Below are 18,227 nucleotides of genomic sequence, written 5' to 3' on the forward strand. Positions count from 1 at the left end.
ATTGAATGCGCCATTCAGAACCTCCAACTGGGCAAGTCTCCGGGACCTGATGGACTTACTTCCAAATATTACAAGGCATTGAAGGATTCATTGATACAACCATTGTTGGAAGTTTGTAACCAGATTATGGAGGGGAGGAAGGCACCGGAAACGTGGAAAGAAGCTTTCATCACGTTGATATTAAAATCAGAAACTGAAAAAACTCAACTTAAAAACTACCGTCCTATCTCACTCCTAAATGTGGATTACAAAATTTTTGCTGACATTTTGGCAAGTAGGTTTAAGAAAGTATTAAATGAAGTGATTCATAAGGACCAAGCAGGCTTTCTCCCTGGCAGACATTTATTTGATAACACAAGAAACATCATTGACATTTTGGAATTTTTACAGATTAACTCAAATACAAGAGCGGTGTTGATTTTTATTGATGCGGAGAAAGCCTTTGACAACATTTCTTAGATGTTTATGAAGAAAAATTTGGAAAGGATGGGAGTAGGGCGGGGGTTTGAAAACGGAATAGAAGCAATTTATTCAGAACAAAAAGCTAAATTGATAGTAAACAACGTGGTGACAGAGGAGTTCAAAATTGAAAAAGGGACACGACAGGGGTGCCCTCTATCTCCTCTGTTGTTTATTTCAGTCCTGGAGGTGCTATTGAATATGATTAGAAATGACCGGTTGGCACAGGGAATTGTGGTCGGAGAGAAACAATATAAACTAAAAGCATTTGCAGATGACTTGGTATTAACATTACAGGAGCCAGCCTCTAGTACTAAAAGAGCGTTAGAATTAATTTCTGATTTTGGTCGGTTGGCGGGATTCAAGTTGAATAAACAAAAAACTAAAGTTTTAGCAAAAAACTTGACAACTACTGAAATAGAGGAGTTCAGAAAAGAAACAGAACTAAATGTGGTTAAAAAAGTAAAGTACTTAGGGGTGTACCTGACCTCCAAAAATTTGAATTTGTTTAAGGACAATTATGAGAAATGTTGGTCAGAGATCAAAAGAGACTTGGAAACATGGTCAAGACTGAAACTTTCCTTGTTGGGTAGAATAGCTGCTATAAAGATGAATGTATTGCCGAAAATGCTATTTTTGTTTCAGGCCCTCCAGATCGTGGATAAGGTGGAATGTTTTGGAAAATGGCAAAGGGATATGTCTAAATTTGTCTGGCAGGGCAAAAAGCCCCGAATAAAGTTTAAAATACTAACAGATGCGAAAGAAAGAGGGGGGTTTGCCCTGCCGGACTTGAAGTTATATTATGAATCTGCAGCCCTCTGCTGGTTGAAGGATTGGATTTTGTTGGAGAACACCGATGTCCTCGACCTGGAGGGATTTGATAATGCTTTTGGGTGGCATGCATATTTGTGGTACGACAAGGTTAAAGTTCATAAATCGTTTAAAAACCATATCGTCAGAAGGGCAATTTTTATGGTCTGGTCAAAATATAAAGACTTATTGGAGAATAAAACTCCGAGGTGGCTCTCACCGATGGAGGCCAAAGCACGTAAAAGACTCAATATGGAGGCCCACTGGCCTAAATATTGGGAAATAATTGAAAAAATTGGAGATAAATGGAGGTTGCAGAGTATGGAAAAGTTAAAAAACAAGGTGCGAGATTGGTTGCATTATGCTCAAATCCAGGAAGTTTTTAAAGCGGACAAAAAAGTGGGTTTCCAGGAGGAAAAATCGAAACTAGAGACAGAGTTGCTTGAGCCAAAATCTAAGTTAATTTCGAGAATGTACAACTTGCTGCTTAAATGGAATACACAGGATGAGATTGTTAAATCCTCCATGATAAAGTGGGCGCAGGACTTGGGGCACAACATTATGTTTGAAGACTGGGAAAGGTTATGGAACACCGGAATGAAATTCACGGCATGTAGTGCCTTGAAGGAAAATATTATGAAAATGACATACCGGTGGTACATGACCCCAGTCAAGCTTGCAAAGATATATCACCTGTCTGATAATAAATGTTGGAAATGTAAAGAGGAGGAAGGACATTTCTACACCTCTGGTGGACCTGCCCCAAGGTGAAGGCCTTCTGGGAGATGATACATAATGAACTAAAAAAGGTGCTTAGACTTACCTTACCCAAGAAACCGGAGGCCTTCCTCCTGGGCATGGTAGACCAGAGGGTGGCTAAGAAAGATAGAACTTTTTTTATGTACGCTACTACAGCAGCAAGGATCTTGATGGCAAAGCACTGGAAGACACAAAATCTACCCACACTGGAAGAATGGCAGACGCAGCTGATGGATTATATGGAACTGGCTGAAATGACTGGCAGAATTCGAGACTCGGGAGAAGAAGAAACGGAGGAAGTTTGGGAAAAATTTAAGGACTATTTGAAAAAGCATTATAAATTGTATGAATGCTAAAAAATGCTTCTTTCTAGGAAATTATAGCTTCAGTATCGGTAAATCTTTGAATTGGTAAATAAGGCACAACAAGACAGAAGTGGTGTAATGAAATAATTTTATTGTGTTGAAACTAAAAATTAATGGGTTCGGATTGAAATGTCTAGAGACCAGATAACACGATAAAATGGAAGATATATATTATGTTTAAAATAAGTCAACAAATTGCTGAGGTTTTGGTTTTACAGAGAATGCAGAGTCCGGAAGAGGGGGGGAGTCCACTAGATTTATGGAAACATGTATTTGGAATCTGAATTTTGTATATTATAAACTTAATAAAAATTATATTAAAAAAAAATAAAACCTGGGATTCCCTTTGCACAAGCGCCCTGGCAGGTTGGCATGGGCGGACAATAAGGAGGACTTGCCTCCAGCTGTGGGTGCTGCTCCCTGCCGTAGCTGTGTAATACCTGCTGTGACCTCTCAGCACACAGACTCACACAGTTCATAGAGCTCTAAGAGGATTACAGAACTACTATGTAATGTCAAAATGACAGGCGTTGCCTCGAAGCGGCAGAAAAAAGGCACACTTCTTCATCCTCATTAGGGAAAAACTGGGATCCCGTTTCTCTCCATGCCTGACTGCTCCTTTCTTTCTTTTTTACGAGAAAAGTGTCCTTTGAGAGAACGGAGTCCCACTGACTCAATTCTCCATATTGAATCCCGTGGAAAGACAAGGAAGAGTCATTATACAGACACGTTCCATGTTGTATAAGAAAACTCTTCAAGGGAGAGATACGGAGCTTGTTTGAGTTTCGAGTGATGGTTGCTGACTTTTACTGTAATCAAAGCTTCCAAGGCGGCTAAAAATAAAACCCTTAACAATAACTTCTTCCTCCTCCAGTCTCTAAGCTGTATGAAGCTATTTAGTACAGCCAGACCAGCAGCCCATCTAGATCAGGTTTGCCTTCTCTGACTGACTGTGGCTCATGGGAACCTCAGGCAGAGGACTCGCTCATCACCTGCTATTACGTGACCCATTTAGATGGGGGTGTCAGAGATTGAATCAGGGTCTCTCTCACTCATAGATGGGACTGTTTTCTGTCTCAGAAACACCTGGCCAGGCTGGACCTGTCTGGTTCACCGCAAGGGGCATCAGTGCCTAGACAGAAAGGTTCTTGGTTTGAGTGACCCAAACCATCTATTTAAAGCACATTCAATACACATTTAAAGCACACAACTTCCCCCAAGAATCTTGCGAGTGGTTGCTGCTCCCTCACAGAGCTACAATTCCCAGCACCCTTAACAAACTACAGTTCCCATGATTCTTTGGAGGTGGGGAAGCGATGTGTTTTAAATGTGTGTTGGATGTGCTTTAAATGCATGGTGTGGCCTCTGAGGGTACTTCCAGACAACCTGATTATTGGGCATTCATCCTGATTTGTTTGCAGGGAAGTTAGACAAAGTTTTGTTATTGGGCATTCATCCTGATTTTGGGCATTCATCCTGATTTTGGGCATTCATCCTGATTATTGGGCATTCATCCTGATTTGTTTGCAGGGAAGTTAGAAGGTTTGTTGCACAAGAATTCCCTATCAATGGTAACTGTTCAATTTAAATTTACCAGTACAGTGGTACCTCGGGTTAAGTACTTAACTCGTTCTGGAGGTCCGTTCTTAACCTGAAACTGTTCTTAACAGCACCTCCTGCTGCTGCCATGACGCTGGAGCACGATTTCTGTTCTCATCCTGAAGCAAAGTTCTTAACCCAAGGTACCACTGTATGTGATAGAATCCCACCCCAAAACAGCAATAGCCTGGAAACACCCTGAGAACATGGCCCTGTTTTTCTTGCTGCGTTAACATGTTTTGCCTGGATACTTTTTGTGTGAGATATTACACACACACACACACACACACACACTGTTTCCCATATATCATATATCTTTCCTTTGTGCGCAGCAGGATATTCCAGCCCGAATGAATGCTACTTCTGCTCCTGTGCCAGCCCAAGAGACAATCCATAACAAGATGGAAGAACTGGAGGAGCAGATCCTCTCCAAGATTTTAGCTCTGGAGAAAGACCGGTCATCTGTCCCCAACAACCACGACTTGCAACAACAAGATGTAGAGAAGGAGCTGGATGCCCTCCAGAACCGAGTCACTGAGCTTGAGCATGGTCAGTCCTGTCAAGGAAGAGCGCCAAATCTGAGGGCTCCAAAGTTGCTACATATATGTGATTGCCTGTTAGATATGTATTTCCTGAGTCCGTTCCAGACACATGAATTTATGAATGCCAAGCATGACAAACTAGCCCATTAGTTTCCTGAAATCTACACAGGGGTAAAAACTACACAATGGCACCCTGCCTCTGAATTTGGAGGTTTCATATAGTCATCATAATATAACTAAGCAGCAGCCACTGGCAAACTTAACTTGCTGAACCCCCTTTAAAATAAACACAGGGAGAGTTAAATATACGCAAGGAATGCTGATATTGCATATTGTGTCATCTGTTTGATTATATTTTATTGGATCTTATACAATCATTGTAAATCGCTTTCAGACTTTTGTGTGCAGGTAAAGCAATATGCAAGTCTAATAAACCAAACTGAGCCATCCAAGCTGCCAATGATTACCCAATCATTATGCAATGTGTCAATGAACGGTCAGGTTCATTGGATGACCCAAGTTCAATAACAACTGGAACCCATTTTTGCAATGGTGTTGTTGTGTAGTATTGGCAAGGCCTGACTTGAATTTCTGGAGTCTGTGGTCTTTTGTTCTTCTCAGCTGCTGCCCCTGTACTCTTTCTTGACACTCCCCCCCCCATTTCTCTGTTTTGCACCCAGAAACTACAGCCTTCAACAACCCAGAAGCGTTCAAAGTCACCATCCCCGTACGAAACAACTATATGTATGCACGGATGAAGAAGAGCTTGCCTGAGCTTTATGCTTTCACAGTCTGCATGTGGCTGAAATCTAAGGGCCCAGGAGGGGTGGGCACCCCTTTCTCCTACTCGGTACCAGGACAGTCCAATGAGCTTGTATTGCTGGAGTGGGGAAATAACCCCATGGAGCTGATAATCAATGACAAGGTAAGGAGGGAAGGAAGACTTTGTCATGGGCATCTGGAAGACACACGTACTAACCTTCCTTATGTTGAGAAAAGGCCCCACTCCATTAGGAAAAATGACATTAGCTCAGAAAACAAGAGCCAACTGTAATTAATGAATCTAGAGAGATACAGATATATACCGTGCTATTTTTTCTAGAAAAAGAGGTGCCAGAACTCACCACCTCCCTTGTTCTATTATAATGGCAATGGCGCCCACCTGAGAAGTGCCAGAACTGAGTTCTGGTGAGTTCTGGCTGGGGGGGAAGCCCTGGATATACATGACTCCTTCCTGCTCACTTCTTAGCAGCCTCATTAAAATGAAGTGGAAGGGAATGGGTTCAAACCAAAGACTCCACCTGGTAAGTACTTTCAGAGTCACAGGTTCAGGACTCCTGGCACGTGCAGCCAAGATTGTGGGGAGTGGCAGTGGCAGGTACATTTCCTTCCAGACAGAGTCATAGTGAACAGGAGACAGTGACCATGTTGTTGCTGCAAGCAATGCTGGTGCTGCACTGGTCCCTGTCACCCGAGAAGATGATGGACCAGCATAGGCTGAAGCATCCCATTGGGTCAAGAGAGCTGGTTTCAAACTACTTCCAAATTTCAGGCATGGTGCCAGGAGGCTGGAGGGCTGCTTGCCCCTGGGGGGTGGGGCTAGTGGCAAAAGTGAGTGGAGCAGTGGATGTGACTTTTACCTTTGGACAGTATAAATCAGAGACTTATACCTACACATCTCTCCACCCAGCCAGCTAGGAGGAATCATCACAGTTGACACATTCAGGAAAGAGCACTCAAGGATGGCATAGATCAGGACTGGGAAAGGGCCTAAGAGAGAGGGGCTTGGAGAAAGGCATGTGTCACCCAATCCTGTTCTGCAGCCAATAAGAGAGGACCATAATGTGCTCCTCGTCAGCTTTGGGGAAGGTGATGCTAAAAGGCATCAGTGAGAGACCCCCCCCCCCCAAAAAAAAACCCCTATTTGCACTGTACATTTTAAGGCACTTTTCTGTTTTGTTGTCAGGTAGCTCAGCTGCCCATGAGTCTAAAGTCTGGGATGTGGCACCACATCTGCCTGACCTGGATCACACGCGATGGCATATGGTCAGCATATCAAAATGGGGAGGAGCGAGGGGCCGGTGATAACCTGGCATCCTGGCATCCGGTCAAGCCTCATGGTGTGATCATCTTGGGCCAGGAGCAGGTGAGTCTGATCCATGTATTGTCTTTGCAGTAGTTAACTTAAACATAATTCAAGGACCTGCCCAAGTTTTGGGCTCAAAGGAACAAAATTTGACAACTCGGGTATAAGAGATCCCCAGCTGGTCTCTTGGACATGTCACATGTGTTGTCCTTGAAGCCCATAACCACACAGGGATTCTGGTTTGGATTTGTAGTGTGTATTTAATAGAGTTGTGGTTCCAAAAAAATGCCCACAGAAGTTTCTTAAAATTCTAAGAATGTGTCTGCATGGCAGCTTATTGTGAACTTGGTGCTGCTCTAGCACGCAAGTTTTGTGCAGCGCCCACATGATGCCACCCTCACCCAAATGGCACCCTATATTCCACCACTGCCCCCATTTTCAGATATACAATTTCTACATTTTTGTTTTGATTTTTACTTGGGGGATTTCAGGCAGAAGTGGAGAATCTTGATTAAACAGGAAACTAATATACCGGTACTGTGTCAGAAGATAGCGCTGTGTGGATGTGATGCAAAGCTTGCATTATTGCTTGCACAATAAACGGCTGCATGGAAGCACTTGGAAATTTGCATTTTAATGCAAAAACTGGACATGCAGAAACTTGCAAAGGGTGGGGAGAGAGCAAAGCTATTCCATAGTTTGCTGTGCCATACTGCTAAGGAAAGATGAGAATGAAACAGGGTCCTGAACTCCTTGGAAACCAATTGACCCAACATTGTTACTTGCAGAGGACTGGCAGTGTGGCAGGGCCCATAGTTCAGCAGAACCCATGGAAGGCCTCATATTCAATTTCTCGTATATATTTTTCTTCTCTTTCTTATTGCCTGCCCTTTATTTGTCTGTCCTTTTCTCCAACACGATGCTACAGGATGCATTGGGTGGAAGATTTGATGCCACTCAGGCCTTCGTTGGTGAAATTTCTCAGTTCAACATGTGGGATCATGTCCTGACCCCGGCAGAGATCTTGGGCTTAGCCAACTGCACGGCCCACCTGCGAGGCAACATCATCCACTGGGATGAAAAACTGGTCGAGGTCCATGGAGGGGCAGCCAAGTGGAGCTTTGACGTCTGTGAGGAGAGGATGAAGGCGTGAGAGGTCCTTGTCCCTACCAAAGGAGCATGAAAGCTACTTCCCCTTCCTCCATTCTACTTAAGGAATGAGGCAGCACGGGAGATCTTTATCCCCATACAAAAACATCCTGGAGTCTGAAATGGTCTGGGGAGAGAGCTGCGTGTGTGAGTGTGTGCATGTGTGCAAGGGACAGGGAAACCTTCTGAACTTCAAAGAAAATTGTGACACTGTGTTTTTTCATTGTTTCAGTAAAACTCTTTCTGATTCATACAGTGAGTGGCAAGGCCCTCCAAAAAGAAGGCCTGTGTGTGTGTGTGTGTGTGTGTGTGTGTGTGTGTGTGTGTGTTAAGGAGTGATAGGCCATATCCCAACAACAGTGTGATGAAGGCCAGGGGCTGATGTTGTGAATGGGAAACTGTTGGTGGAACTGGTATTGCCAACATTTCTCCCCCCTTCCCATTTTGCTGGTGCCATCATTGATTTGATAAGGGGGCTCTGATAAGCAGAAGGCTTTAAAATTTGCTTGGTAGTGGCAGTATTTGCCCATAAGAAGCCATTGATTGTCTTGGAATACACAAGCCAATATTCCTTTAGTCTTTGCATGCAACCACCAGGAAGTTCCACTGACTTTTCTGCCTTCTGGCCTCTGATCTCTAGCCTTCACTAGTAAGGCAGCCCTTTGCCAACAGATTCCTTAATTCAACAAAGGCCTAAATTCTAGGTTCGGGTTCTCTTCTCCTTACGATAATCCAACATTCCACCCCAGATACGAAGCCATTTGAAATGCTGTGTGATTTGCACAGTTCTGTTCATTTTTAAAGGAACTTAAGATTCCAAATTCTTTAACAGCTTTTTCTTTTTTTAAAAAAAAAAGAATCCATTGTTTTATACTTTATTAAAGCTTTTAAAGAGGGAACACATAAGTGGCAATCAGAAAATTCTGACTTTCCTACCTAACCCTTTATCTACTGGAGCTGCTCTTCCCCTCTCCTCCCTTCCTCTAAGGGCTGATTCGCACATGCATGTTCTTTTACTTGATTTCTTATCACTTGGTGGTGTTATCACTTGATGACTCACAGCTGATCATGTGAAAGGCTTCCATTCAAAAGCATGGTGTTGGAAGAGATGTGTGATATGATAGGGAAGTCTCACTGTCTTTTTGATCTGTGATGACTGCTCCACCCAGGCAAGTCACTATTATTTGGCGATGAAGGCCACATGCACACCATACATTTAAAACAGCCATGGCTTCCCCAAAACTACAGCTCCCAGAATTCTTTTGCAGGACGGCATGACTATTTAAAGTGGTACCATAGTCCTTTAAATGTATAGTGTCAACGTGGCCGTAATAATCAAACAATGGACTTGCATGCAGAAATGAGCTCTAATGCTACACAGCTTCTTAATGGATTAGGCAACACAAAATTGTATGAGCAGGTCGACTCTCCTGCTGCTGACCCAGTGGTGTAGCGTGGGGGGTGCAGAGGGGGCCGGCCGCACCGGGCGCAACATCGGGGGGGGCGCGCTCACACTCGCAGCTAAAGTCCACAGGTTAGGGGGCGCAAATTACTTGCCTTGCCCCGGGTGCTGACAACCCATGCTACGCCACTGTGCTGACCCCTTGTAGATTGCTTCCAACAGTTATAAGCCTTCTGGTAAATGAGAATAAGAACAGGCAATAGGTCACAGCAGGATCACTTCCTGACAATCCAATGTCCCTGCTCAAGAAAGGAACCATAAAGGCAGGTACCTATTGATGCCTTCGGGGAGGTGTCCCAAATCCTGATCAACTCTGCAGATGCCAGAAGAACACAACATTTCCCTAGGGCACACTGGATCTTTTCTTCTATTGCCTGATCTTAGCCCATACATTTACAGCTTCTGATGCCACTGGAGGTGCAGAGACTCCTCCTCGCTGTGAGAGCAGAGGCTAGATGGCCATTTGCTGGGTGTGCTCTACTTTAGAATTTTCTGTGTTGAGCAGAGGTTTCAATTAGATCCAGGCTGCTGGACCTCAGGCAGAGAAGGAGAGAGATAAGTGGTGGCAGAAAAAGAGAGAAAAGGAGTAGCAGAATAAGGGAGGAAAGTATCAAACCAGAAGAATGATAAGCACCTACGTTTTGGCTTTCTAGATATTAGTTTAGATGCTCATGACATACATTCTCCAATGCTTGTGGTGCATTGACTTAAAGCACTCAAATGGGGAATGAGTAGTAGAGACTAGACAAGAGCTTTCCAAACTGTGCGTTGCGACACATTAGTGTGTCGGCTGCAGTGTGCAGGTGTGTCATGCAACTGCTCCCTACGCTCCTCCCAGGGCTGGAAAGGGGTTAGTTAAACCTCTAGTTTGCTGGTAAAACTGAACTACTGTGTTGCGAAACGATGCATGTCTAAAAAGTGTGTCACCAACATGAAAAGTTTGGAAAGCTCTGGACTAGACATTGCTCAATTATTTCATAGTTCTATAACTCCCATCTCCTCCCCAGTCTCTTTCCCAGAAAGAGCAACAGCAAATGCTCCCTTTGGCTTCTCACCATGAGAGATTAGAACGCAAGTATGAAGAACATAAAACCATGTTTGAGGATCCATTCTGATTTGTTTGTGGGGAGGTCACACGATGTCACGTGTTTCCACACTTTCCAGTCCTACTTTTCCGAGAAGCAGGTGAATCAGCTTTAGGTGTGTAGCCTGAATATGCCACTCTGTGAATGCCTCCCCCAAATAGCAGTGGTTGGGAAGCACCCTCAAGACTCTTTCCCTTCTTCCTGATTGTCACAATTATGTGGATACTTAAGTATTTCCCAAGTCAAGCATAAAGCATGCATTGAAGAAGAAGCTTGCCTCCCTCCTTCCCTCCCTGGTTTTTTCCTTCAACCTGTTGCAATGTTTACATTTAAGGTCAAAATATTTCTTCTGAATTCATTAAGGCAAGCCTTTCTCATCCTGAGTCGGTAACCATGTGTGCCTCCTCCTCTGTGGCTTAAACAGCAATGATGTAAGTGACCCAAGTGCTTGCAGAGTATCCTGCTGCTCCCAGCCCAATCTCTGCATATCATGGACCACTTGGTATTTACAGTACAATCCTATGCATGATTATTCAGTAGTACCACCAGTCAAAAGAAGCTATTGCCGCATAAATAAACCTGGATTTGATCACACAAATCCACAAGCCCAATTGTTTTGTTATTAATTATTTAAATTTAAATGAAATAAATGTGTATAAATTTGTATTAATCAAATTTGTAAAATGCAGCATAAAAATACAGAATAAAACCACAAAGTACATAATACGTTTCTCTTGTGAACTGCCCTGAGATCTTCAGATGAAGGGCGGTTTATTTATTTATTATACTAATATAAAAATAAAATAAAAAAACAAGAACAAGTGCAAAACAAACCAATAACCCCTCTCCTCCAAACACATTTAAAAGGACATAGACTGTTAATCTGCCAAAGGTCTGGTTTAATTGTTCTCCCAGCACACGTTCACAGATAAATGTAAGATGAATTTTGTAGGGTTGCCTGAACTTAGCCAGTGGTGTTTGCTGGCCCTAGGGATAGTACTAAGCACAGAAGGCATTAAATCATTTAAGATGCACAGCTTCATGAGAAGAAATGCTACTAGCAGCAGCAGAGCAGGCGGAAGCAGCCTTGCAATATGCTTTTCTGGAAACTAGACTTAAAACTGTTTTTAAAAGCTACCCAGGCTAGGATTTGGGTGTTTTTTTAAGTGGTTAGTTGACAACCGTCAAACTGGAATACCCATGGACTGCCATGATTCTTTTTCAAGCTTCTCTGGTGACCACGTGACTTGTTGCTGGATGTATCTGTGATAACCCTTCACCCCTTGTGTGAACCCTGTAAAAGAAAATGCTGTGTGCGCGTCAGCCTTGAACAGGCCATATTCTGAGATGGGAGGCCACGTCTGTGCAGTTAATCTAGCTGTGTTCTTTTTTCCTGTTCTGATCCCCGCCATTCCCACCCCCCCATTCTCAATGTGCCACTTAGGGGGAGGGACTTACGATAACTCTTTGAGCAGCTGACGAGAGAGTCTTCACTACTCTAGTGGAAAAGAAGACGTTGGGAAGAGATTGGAAGAGTGGCTGGTTAGCCACGGGTCAGAAATGTAGTAGCTGGGGAAGTCTGTATGCCTTTTGAGTGCCTGATATATTACAATGGTTTTGAAACCTGTGAACCCACTGATAACTGCACCTGTGAGTTATTTTGCTTTCCTTTGGGGATCTTGTGATTGCTTGTGTCGTATTTTGCTTCCTCCCTCACCTTAAACTTACCACTTGCCATGACTAGTGATACAACACGTTGGATCTTTCTCTTTCTCTCTCTCTCTGAACAAAAGGGGTGAGGGAAGGCAGAGCGGACAAAGTCGTTTCATAGATTTCTGGCTCCTCCTTTAAGGACTGCTTTATATGTTGCACTTTTAATGGGCAAAGTAGATCTAGAGCAAGAATATGTGGTGGTGCTCCTCCAGAAGTTCATAGAGTTGGAAGAAACCCTGAGAATCTACTAGTCTAACGCCTTGCAATTCAGGAATATGTAGCTGTTCCCTACCTACAGGGATCAAACCTGCTACCTTCATGTTATCAGCACCACACTCTAACCAACTGAGCTAACAACATCTAGTCTAACAACATTTGGAGGAGGTTATATCTTTGATCTAGCATATAACCACTTGCCTCCTGTTACATGTAGGGTAGATACAGTATAAGCCACAGAAACCTACTACTCTCCAAATGGCGAGAAATCCAGGGGTGGAGCATTGCTGGATTTTGTTTCCTTCAGAAAGAGGCCGCTAGAGACCTATTGGTAGTTTGTGATATCTGTTTTATTTACACACATATTCAGATGGAGCATAAGTGGAGATTCACAGAACTGAACCCATCAACAGATCTCCAGAGTTTGCTGCTCCCCATCAGATTTCCAGAGAAACTGCCAACACCACTGGGATTTCCTGGAGAACAGCTCAGCCCTCTATGTTCTGACTGGGGTGGAATCTACACACATATAAAAAAAAGGTTCTGAAAATGCTTTTTTTAAAAAAAAGCGTTTTAAAAACTACATTGAATTTTCCATAAGGCTCACCATCGCCATTTAGTGTATATCGCACTTAAAACACACTTCAAACATTTTATTTGCAGCTGTATAGCTGAGTCACATTTAGGACTGTTTATATTCCGCATAGGTACAGAATTACCCCATGGGAGAAGGCAAGACCTGCTTCACGAATGGCTCTTTCTTCCGGAAGACTCCAGCTACACAGAGCTATCTCCCTAACCAGGTTCTCCATTAAGGGTTCTTGACTACATTACCAGAGTCATTACCAGCAGCCATGCTAGTCCAACCAGTTTGGCATACCTCACTCTTACAAGCAAGCATCACTGGGCCTGAAGGGACCCTGAGCTCATCCATTGCAACCCCCAATTTCATCCCATTATAACATTATTTGGAGCCACATACACTAGCTCCCCACAGTGTATGTGGAGTTGTCAGTGTCATGTCAGTACGCACCAGTCTTGCAAGATATACCCACTAAAACTATAACATATAAAGCTGCTATCAAATTGTCCTGTTGCCAAGGGAACCCAAACCCCTCTGAGGGAGGAGACTAAACAGGAGTCGGTGAGGGGATGGAAGCAATGATGTTCAAGTTGTAAAACACTGTGATCAAGCCTGAGGGCATAATTAGACTACCGGTCACTTTCTCACTCTCCTTCTCGCTCCCCCCTAGTTCTTTTGTACAGTTGTTAAACAGGATTTGACATGTGCTCACACATGTATGTGTCATATGTATTTTTTTTGTATATTTGATGGTTGACAATAAACTTTGGTGTTTGTATTTGATTCTCTTTAGGATGCTGAGGGTATTGTGTAAAATGGCAGACTTCATGAATAATAATAATAATGGGTGCAGGAGATTATTTCATAAGGCACTATTGATGTGCATTACAGGTCTTAATGATAATAATACAGGTCGCTGACACCAAGGAGCTTACATATATATTTGACAGCAAGGAAGGCAACAAGGAGAGGGATGAATTTAAGCAAATGCAGTTGCAGGTACTTGAGCTAGAGAGAGCTGAAGTGTCACACTGTTAAAGGCCTTGTTGCTTCTGATGGCAAAACATTAAGATGGCCCCTGTTCGTGATGTCACAGTTTCTACTCCCCCTCCCCGCTACGCGCGCACACAGACACAGTGAGTGGCACTTGCACATTCCATGCAACACTTACAAAAACTTGAGAAATCACTTTTCTTTCAAGAAGGAAATTACTGTATTTTTTGCTCCATAAGACACACTTTTTTCCTCCTAAAAAATAAGGGGAAGTGTGAGTGCGTCTTATGGAGCGAAGGGTGCTGCGCAGAGAGGGAGAACTGCGCAGCGCCCCTTCAGCGATGCGCCTGTCCCGCGAAGTGGGAGGAGGAACAGAACGGGCTCCTTCTGTTCCTCCTCCCGCTTCGCTTAAGGGGCGCTGCACAGAGAGGGAGAGCTACGCAGCACCCCTTCAGTGAAGCTCTCCTGGCTTCTGCCTTAGTCGCGCGCAGCCTCTTCTGGGCTGGGGAAGCCTTCATCCTGCTGCCCAGGAGTGGCTGCACGCTGCTATTCCATAAGCCAGGGCAGCGATCCCGCTTGCTGTCCTGGCTTCTGCCTCAGCTACGCGCAGCCTCTTCGAGCAAGGGGAGCCTTCATTCCACTGCCCTGAAGAGGCTTGGCGCAGCTATCCCAGAAGCCAGAACAGCCAGGGGCTTGGCGCAGCTATCCCAGAAGCCAGATCCCTCTTGCTGTTCTGGCTTCTGGGATTCAGAATATTTTTTTCTTGTTTTCCTCCTCCAAAATCTAGGTGCGCCTTATGGTCTGGTGTGTCTTATAGAGCGAAAAATACGGTATATATTGAAGTGAGGAGAAAAGAGAAACGGGAAAATGCTTGGCATCCTTGAAGAAAGTGAGGTAGCTAGATCCTACACACAGCAGCATGTTGCCAGGGTGGGGTGCGTGGCAGACAGCTAATGTTAGTGCACATACTTTGAGAGCAGGATGTTAGAGGTTCAAATCCCTGGTATGTCTATTTTAAAGGATCAGATGGGGAAAATAGGCCCTGGAGGGCTGCTGCTATTCAGCGTAAATAATGCCAGGCTAAAGGGGCAAATAATTTTACCTGGCATAATAGGGCAGCTACTGAGGAGGCAAAAGAATACTCTTCCTATCCTCTTCACCAATCCAGGTACCAGACCTCAAGTCCCATTTTTAATTTGCTGGTGACTCCTGGATGTTTTGTTTTTTTAAATGTTTTATTGAATTCTGTAACAAAAAGGAAAAGGACTTAACAATTGCAATTATGGGATATACATCTAAGAATACTTTTTTTCACTGTCACCTTACAGAGGAACTCATCTAATATTAACCACGGAATAAGATCAACAGAGAACAATTTTTATATAACACAGTTATGAGGTCCAAAATTAACACACTAGTACCAATAACTTTGCAGATCATTTGCAGTTGCATAAGTGATAAATTCCCACTAATTGGTGTAGAAATGTTCTTCAGATCCTTTTGAGACTTTTCAATTGTGTGTTGTTTTCTCACCTATCACCAGATTCCAGACTTTATTACACCACAAGGACGACTGTAAATCTTGCAATGTCTTCTATTTTTTGAGCAATGGAAATTCAAGCAGCCACCAACAGATGGCTCCTGGATTTATATACCCTACCCTAATCTTCCTGCCACCCTTCACACCCAACCTCACAGCTACTGGCAACTATAAAGAGGTGCAGCTCTGTGTTACCTCCAAGGTTTGCTCTTGCCCATGAACTAGCAGGCATTAGGAAGCACCAGAGAAATATCCACATGGCACTGATACAGAACCATTTATGACTCTGGATGTTGAATATTCATTGCAAAGCTTGGGCCAGCATCTTCTGCTTTCGCCTCTCCAGTGCTGTCTCTGCACCATCCCAAATCTACAGGTTAATTTAACATGAGTTGTACATTTACTCAACCAGCACACGTGATCTGCAAGCACATGTAGCTGCAACACATTTAAGAGCTTCACACAGGTGGCTATATCTGAACCAGTGAATCTACACTCCAAATTATTGTGGTTGCTGTGGCAGCATATTCATGGCGTATCGGGAAATGTGCCAATCTGCTCTGAACAGAACCAGAAAACTCTGGTGGAGTTCAAACACAGAGGGTGTGTTCACATTACCTCTTTGAAGTGTGGTGAGGCTGTTGTTTTTCCAGTCTTTCACCATACATCAGCATGGCATCATTAGTCTAAGCTTCATTTCTGTTTTTGTACACACCAGGGGCCTTGATGTAACAGGGATGTCTATAAGTATTTGCATAGCTAGAGATGGATTAGCAATGCCTTAAGAACTCTACCTGGTGTGAAGCTGGTTTAAGAAAAAAACACTTAAAACAGTAGGATTTTATAACCAAGTCCAGGACACACATGGATTTCAGATAATGTGTGACACAGACTAAAAATCTAGCACAGGAAATGTGGTAAGTAAATAGGAGAATGAACAGAACCATAGATAAATGGGGGGGGGGTTGGGTTTTTTTTTTACAGCAGAGTGAAAATACTGAGGAAAGGGAGGAAGGGTTGACTGAGATCAAAGAAACATTTTCCTCAGAAAAATAAATGATTTCAAAAATATTTAATAAAAATGGCATAGCTGAAAAGAAAACTATAAATATGGACCAGCGTGGTACATTTCAAACAAAGAACAACAACAGATTGCTGAACAATGAAAAAAAATATATTAACAGCCTTTCTGCTATGATGACATATGGGGTGGTGGTGAGGAAACGAGATGGTGGAGACAAAAGGTAAGGAGAGGAAATTAAAAACTTTAAAATTCCACATAGGAGCTATTTAGGGATGCAAACCAAGAGCACATAGAATCTCAATCAAAAAAGGAAGCTGCAAAGGAAGCCAAGAAATAGGACATGGTTCAAGAGGTCCTGGGATCCAGAAAGAATGTGTAATTTAGCAAATGGAAAAAAGCAGAAATATCAGCCACTATAAATAAGACTTAAGGTTAGCAGAGAACTGAAATCGTGAATAGCCAAACAGATAGGTTGCCAATACACAATACACTTGGATTGACTAGCATTTCTGTCAGTCTGGTTTGCCTAACATGTAATAGCTGCAGTCCACCAGCCACGTATTACAGCCCAATGAGGCCAAATTGGCATGAGGTTTAAAACCATCATTTTTGGGTCAGGACTCTCAGACTGAGGGCTGGCCCAAGATATTTTGCTCCCTGAGACAGAGGAGAAAATGGTGCCTCTGCCCCACATCAAACCAAAGTGCCTGGTGCCTGAGGACAATTAAGTTATTTTGACACCTGAAGCAGAACATCCTAGTAGGGTTGCAATATGTCCTCTTTTTCCAGGATACACCCTCTTTTTCACGGGTAGAGTTGTCATAGCGATCAATAATTAAAAGTTGTTGTTATTGTTGTTTAGTCGTTTAGTCGTGTCCGACTCTTCGTGACCCCACGGACCAGAGCACACCAGGCACTCCTGTCTTCCACTGCCTCCCAGAGTTTGGTCAAACTCATGCTGGTAGCTTCAACCATCTCGTCCTCTGTCGTCCCCGTCTCCTTGTGCCCTCCATCTTTCCCAACATCAGGGTCTTTTCCAGGGAGTCTTCTCTTCTCATGAGGTGGCCAAGGTATTGGAGTCTCAGCTTCAGGATCTGTCCTTCCGGTGAGCACTCAGGGCTGATTTCCTTAAGAATGGATAGGTTTGATTTTCTTGCAGTCCACGGGACCCTCAAGAGTCTCCTCCAGCACCATAATTCAAAAGCATCGTGCAAATGTGTCCTCTTTTTTGCTCTTCAAAATATGGCAATCCTACCACCAGTCCCTCTCCTCCCAAACTGGCTGCTCTTTCATAACACTGCCCCACTTTGCCTAAACTCTAGTGTCTAGTGTCAGTCTTGCTCAGACTGAGGCTAGGGGAGGATGGCTCCAACTGCAGCCTCCTTCTGCACTCTTTCTCTCTCTCACTGCAATGCCAGTTCACCCAATCGTTTAAGATGATGAGTAGTATTCCCCTTTCTTCACCCACACCTCTCTTTGCAACTGTTCTCTTTTTTCAGATAGGGCCGTTGTTTCTCCATGAGTGAAATTAATGTTCTTTCTTATTGTAACAGGCTTGTGGGATCAAAGTTTCATTACTAGAACCTCCAGGATTCAATGAAATCCCACTCCCCGTTTCCAAAGCTCTCATTCCAGCGGTATAATTGAGGGCGTTTCGTTGCTGCTCTTGTGAAACAATTGGGAGTCAGAAATCATAGGCACTTCTACTGAGAACCATAGCTGTCAACTTTCCCTTTTTTTGCGGGAAATTCCCTTATTCCAGCGCCATTTCTCGCTGCTATCCCGGATTGTCAGATATCCTGTAGCCTGTCCCCGAGACAGGTGAGGCTGCTGATCCCTTAT

The 18,227-nt window shown here is 43.6% G+C and overlaps 1 protein-coding gene and 2 long non-coding RNA genes across 4 annotated transcripts in view; 2 read left to right on the forward strand and 1 right to left on the reverse strand.

Moving 5' to 3' along the window:
* Positions 1 to 8,119, forward strand: part of NPTXR (neuronal pentraxin receptor) — a 29,372-nt gene extending 21,253 nt beyond the window's left edge. The window contains exons 2-5 of one of the 2 annotated variants that reach the window (XM_081928339.1): positions 4,328 to 4,541; positions 5,215 to 5,459; positions 6,501 to 6,680; positions 7,549 to 8,119. In XM_081928339.1, coding sequence (XP_081784465.1) covers positions 4,328 to 4,541; positions 5,215 to 5,459; positions 6,501 to 6,680; positions 7,549 to 7,773 — 864 coding nt within the window. In that variant the 3' untranslated portion in view covers positions 7,774 to 8,119. Of the gene's footprint in view, positions 1 to 4,324; positions 4,542 to 5,214; positions 5,460 to 6,500; positions 6,681 to 7,548 lie in introns of both variants that reach the window. The other variant, XM_081928338.1, reaches the window with a different exon arrangement.
* Positions 8,120 to 8,618: 499 nt separating this feature from the next.
* On the reverse strand, positions 8,619 to 9,458 carry LOC309379355. Its single transcript, XR_014172430.1, has 2 exons — positions 9,357 to 9,458; positions 8,619 to 9,196 (listed from the first exon to the last, which is right to left on the reverse strand). It is a non-coding gene; the product is annotated as an uncharacterized lncRNA (long non-coding RNA).
* LOC309379352 lies at positions 9,381 to 13,611 on the forward strand. The gene is made up of 2 exons (XR_014172427.1): positions 9,381 to 9,494; positions 9,657 to 13,611. It is a non-coding gene; the product is annotated as an uncharacterized lncRNA (long non-coding RNA).
* The last annotated feature ends 4,616 nt before the right edge of the window (positions 13,612 to 18,227 follow it).

This window comes from Podarcis melisellensis (assembly GCF_964234715.1).
Source record: "Podarcis melisellensis genome assembly, chromosome: 10".
In the NCBI taxonomy this organism is placed as follows: Eukaryota; Metazoa; Chordata; class Lepidosauria; order Squamata; family Lacertidae; genus Podarcis; species Podarcis melisellensis.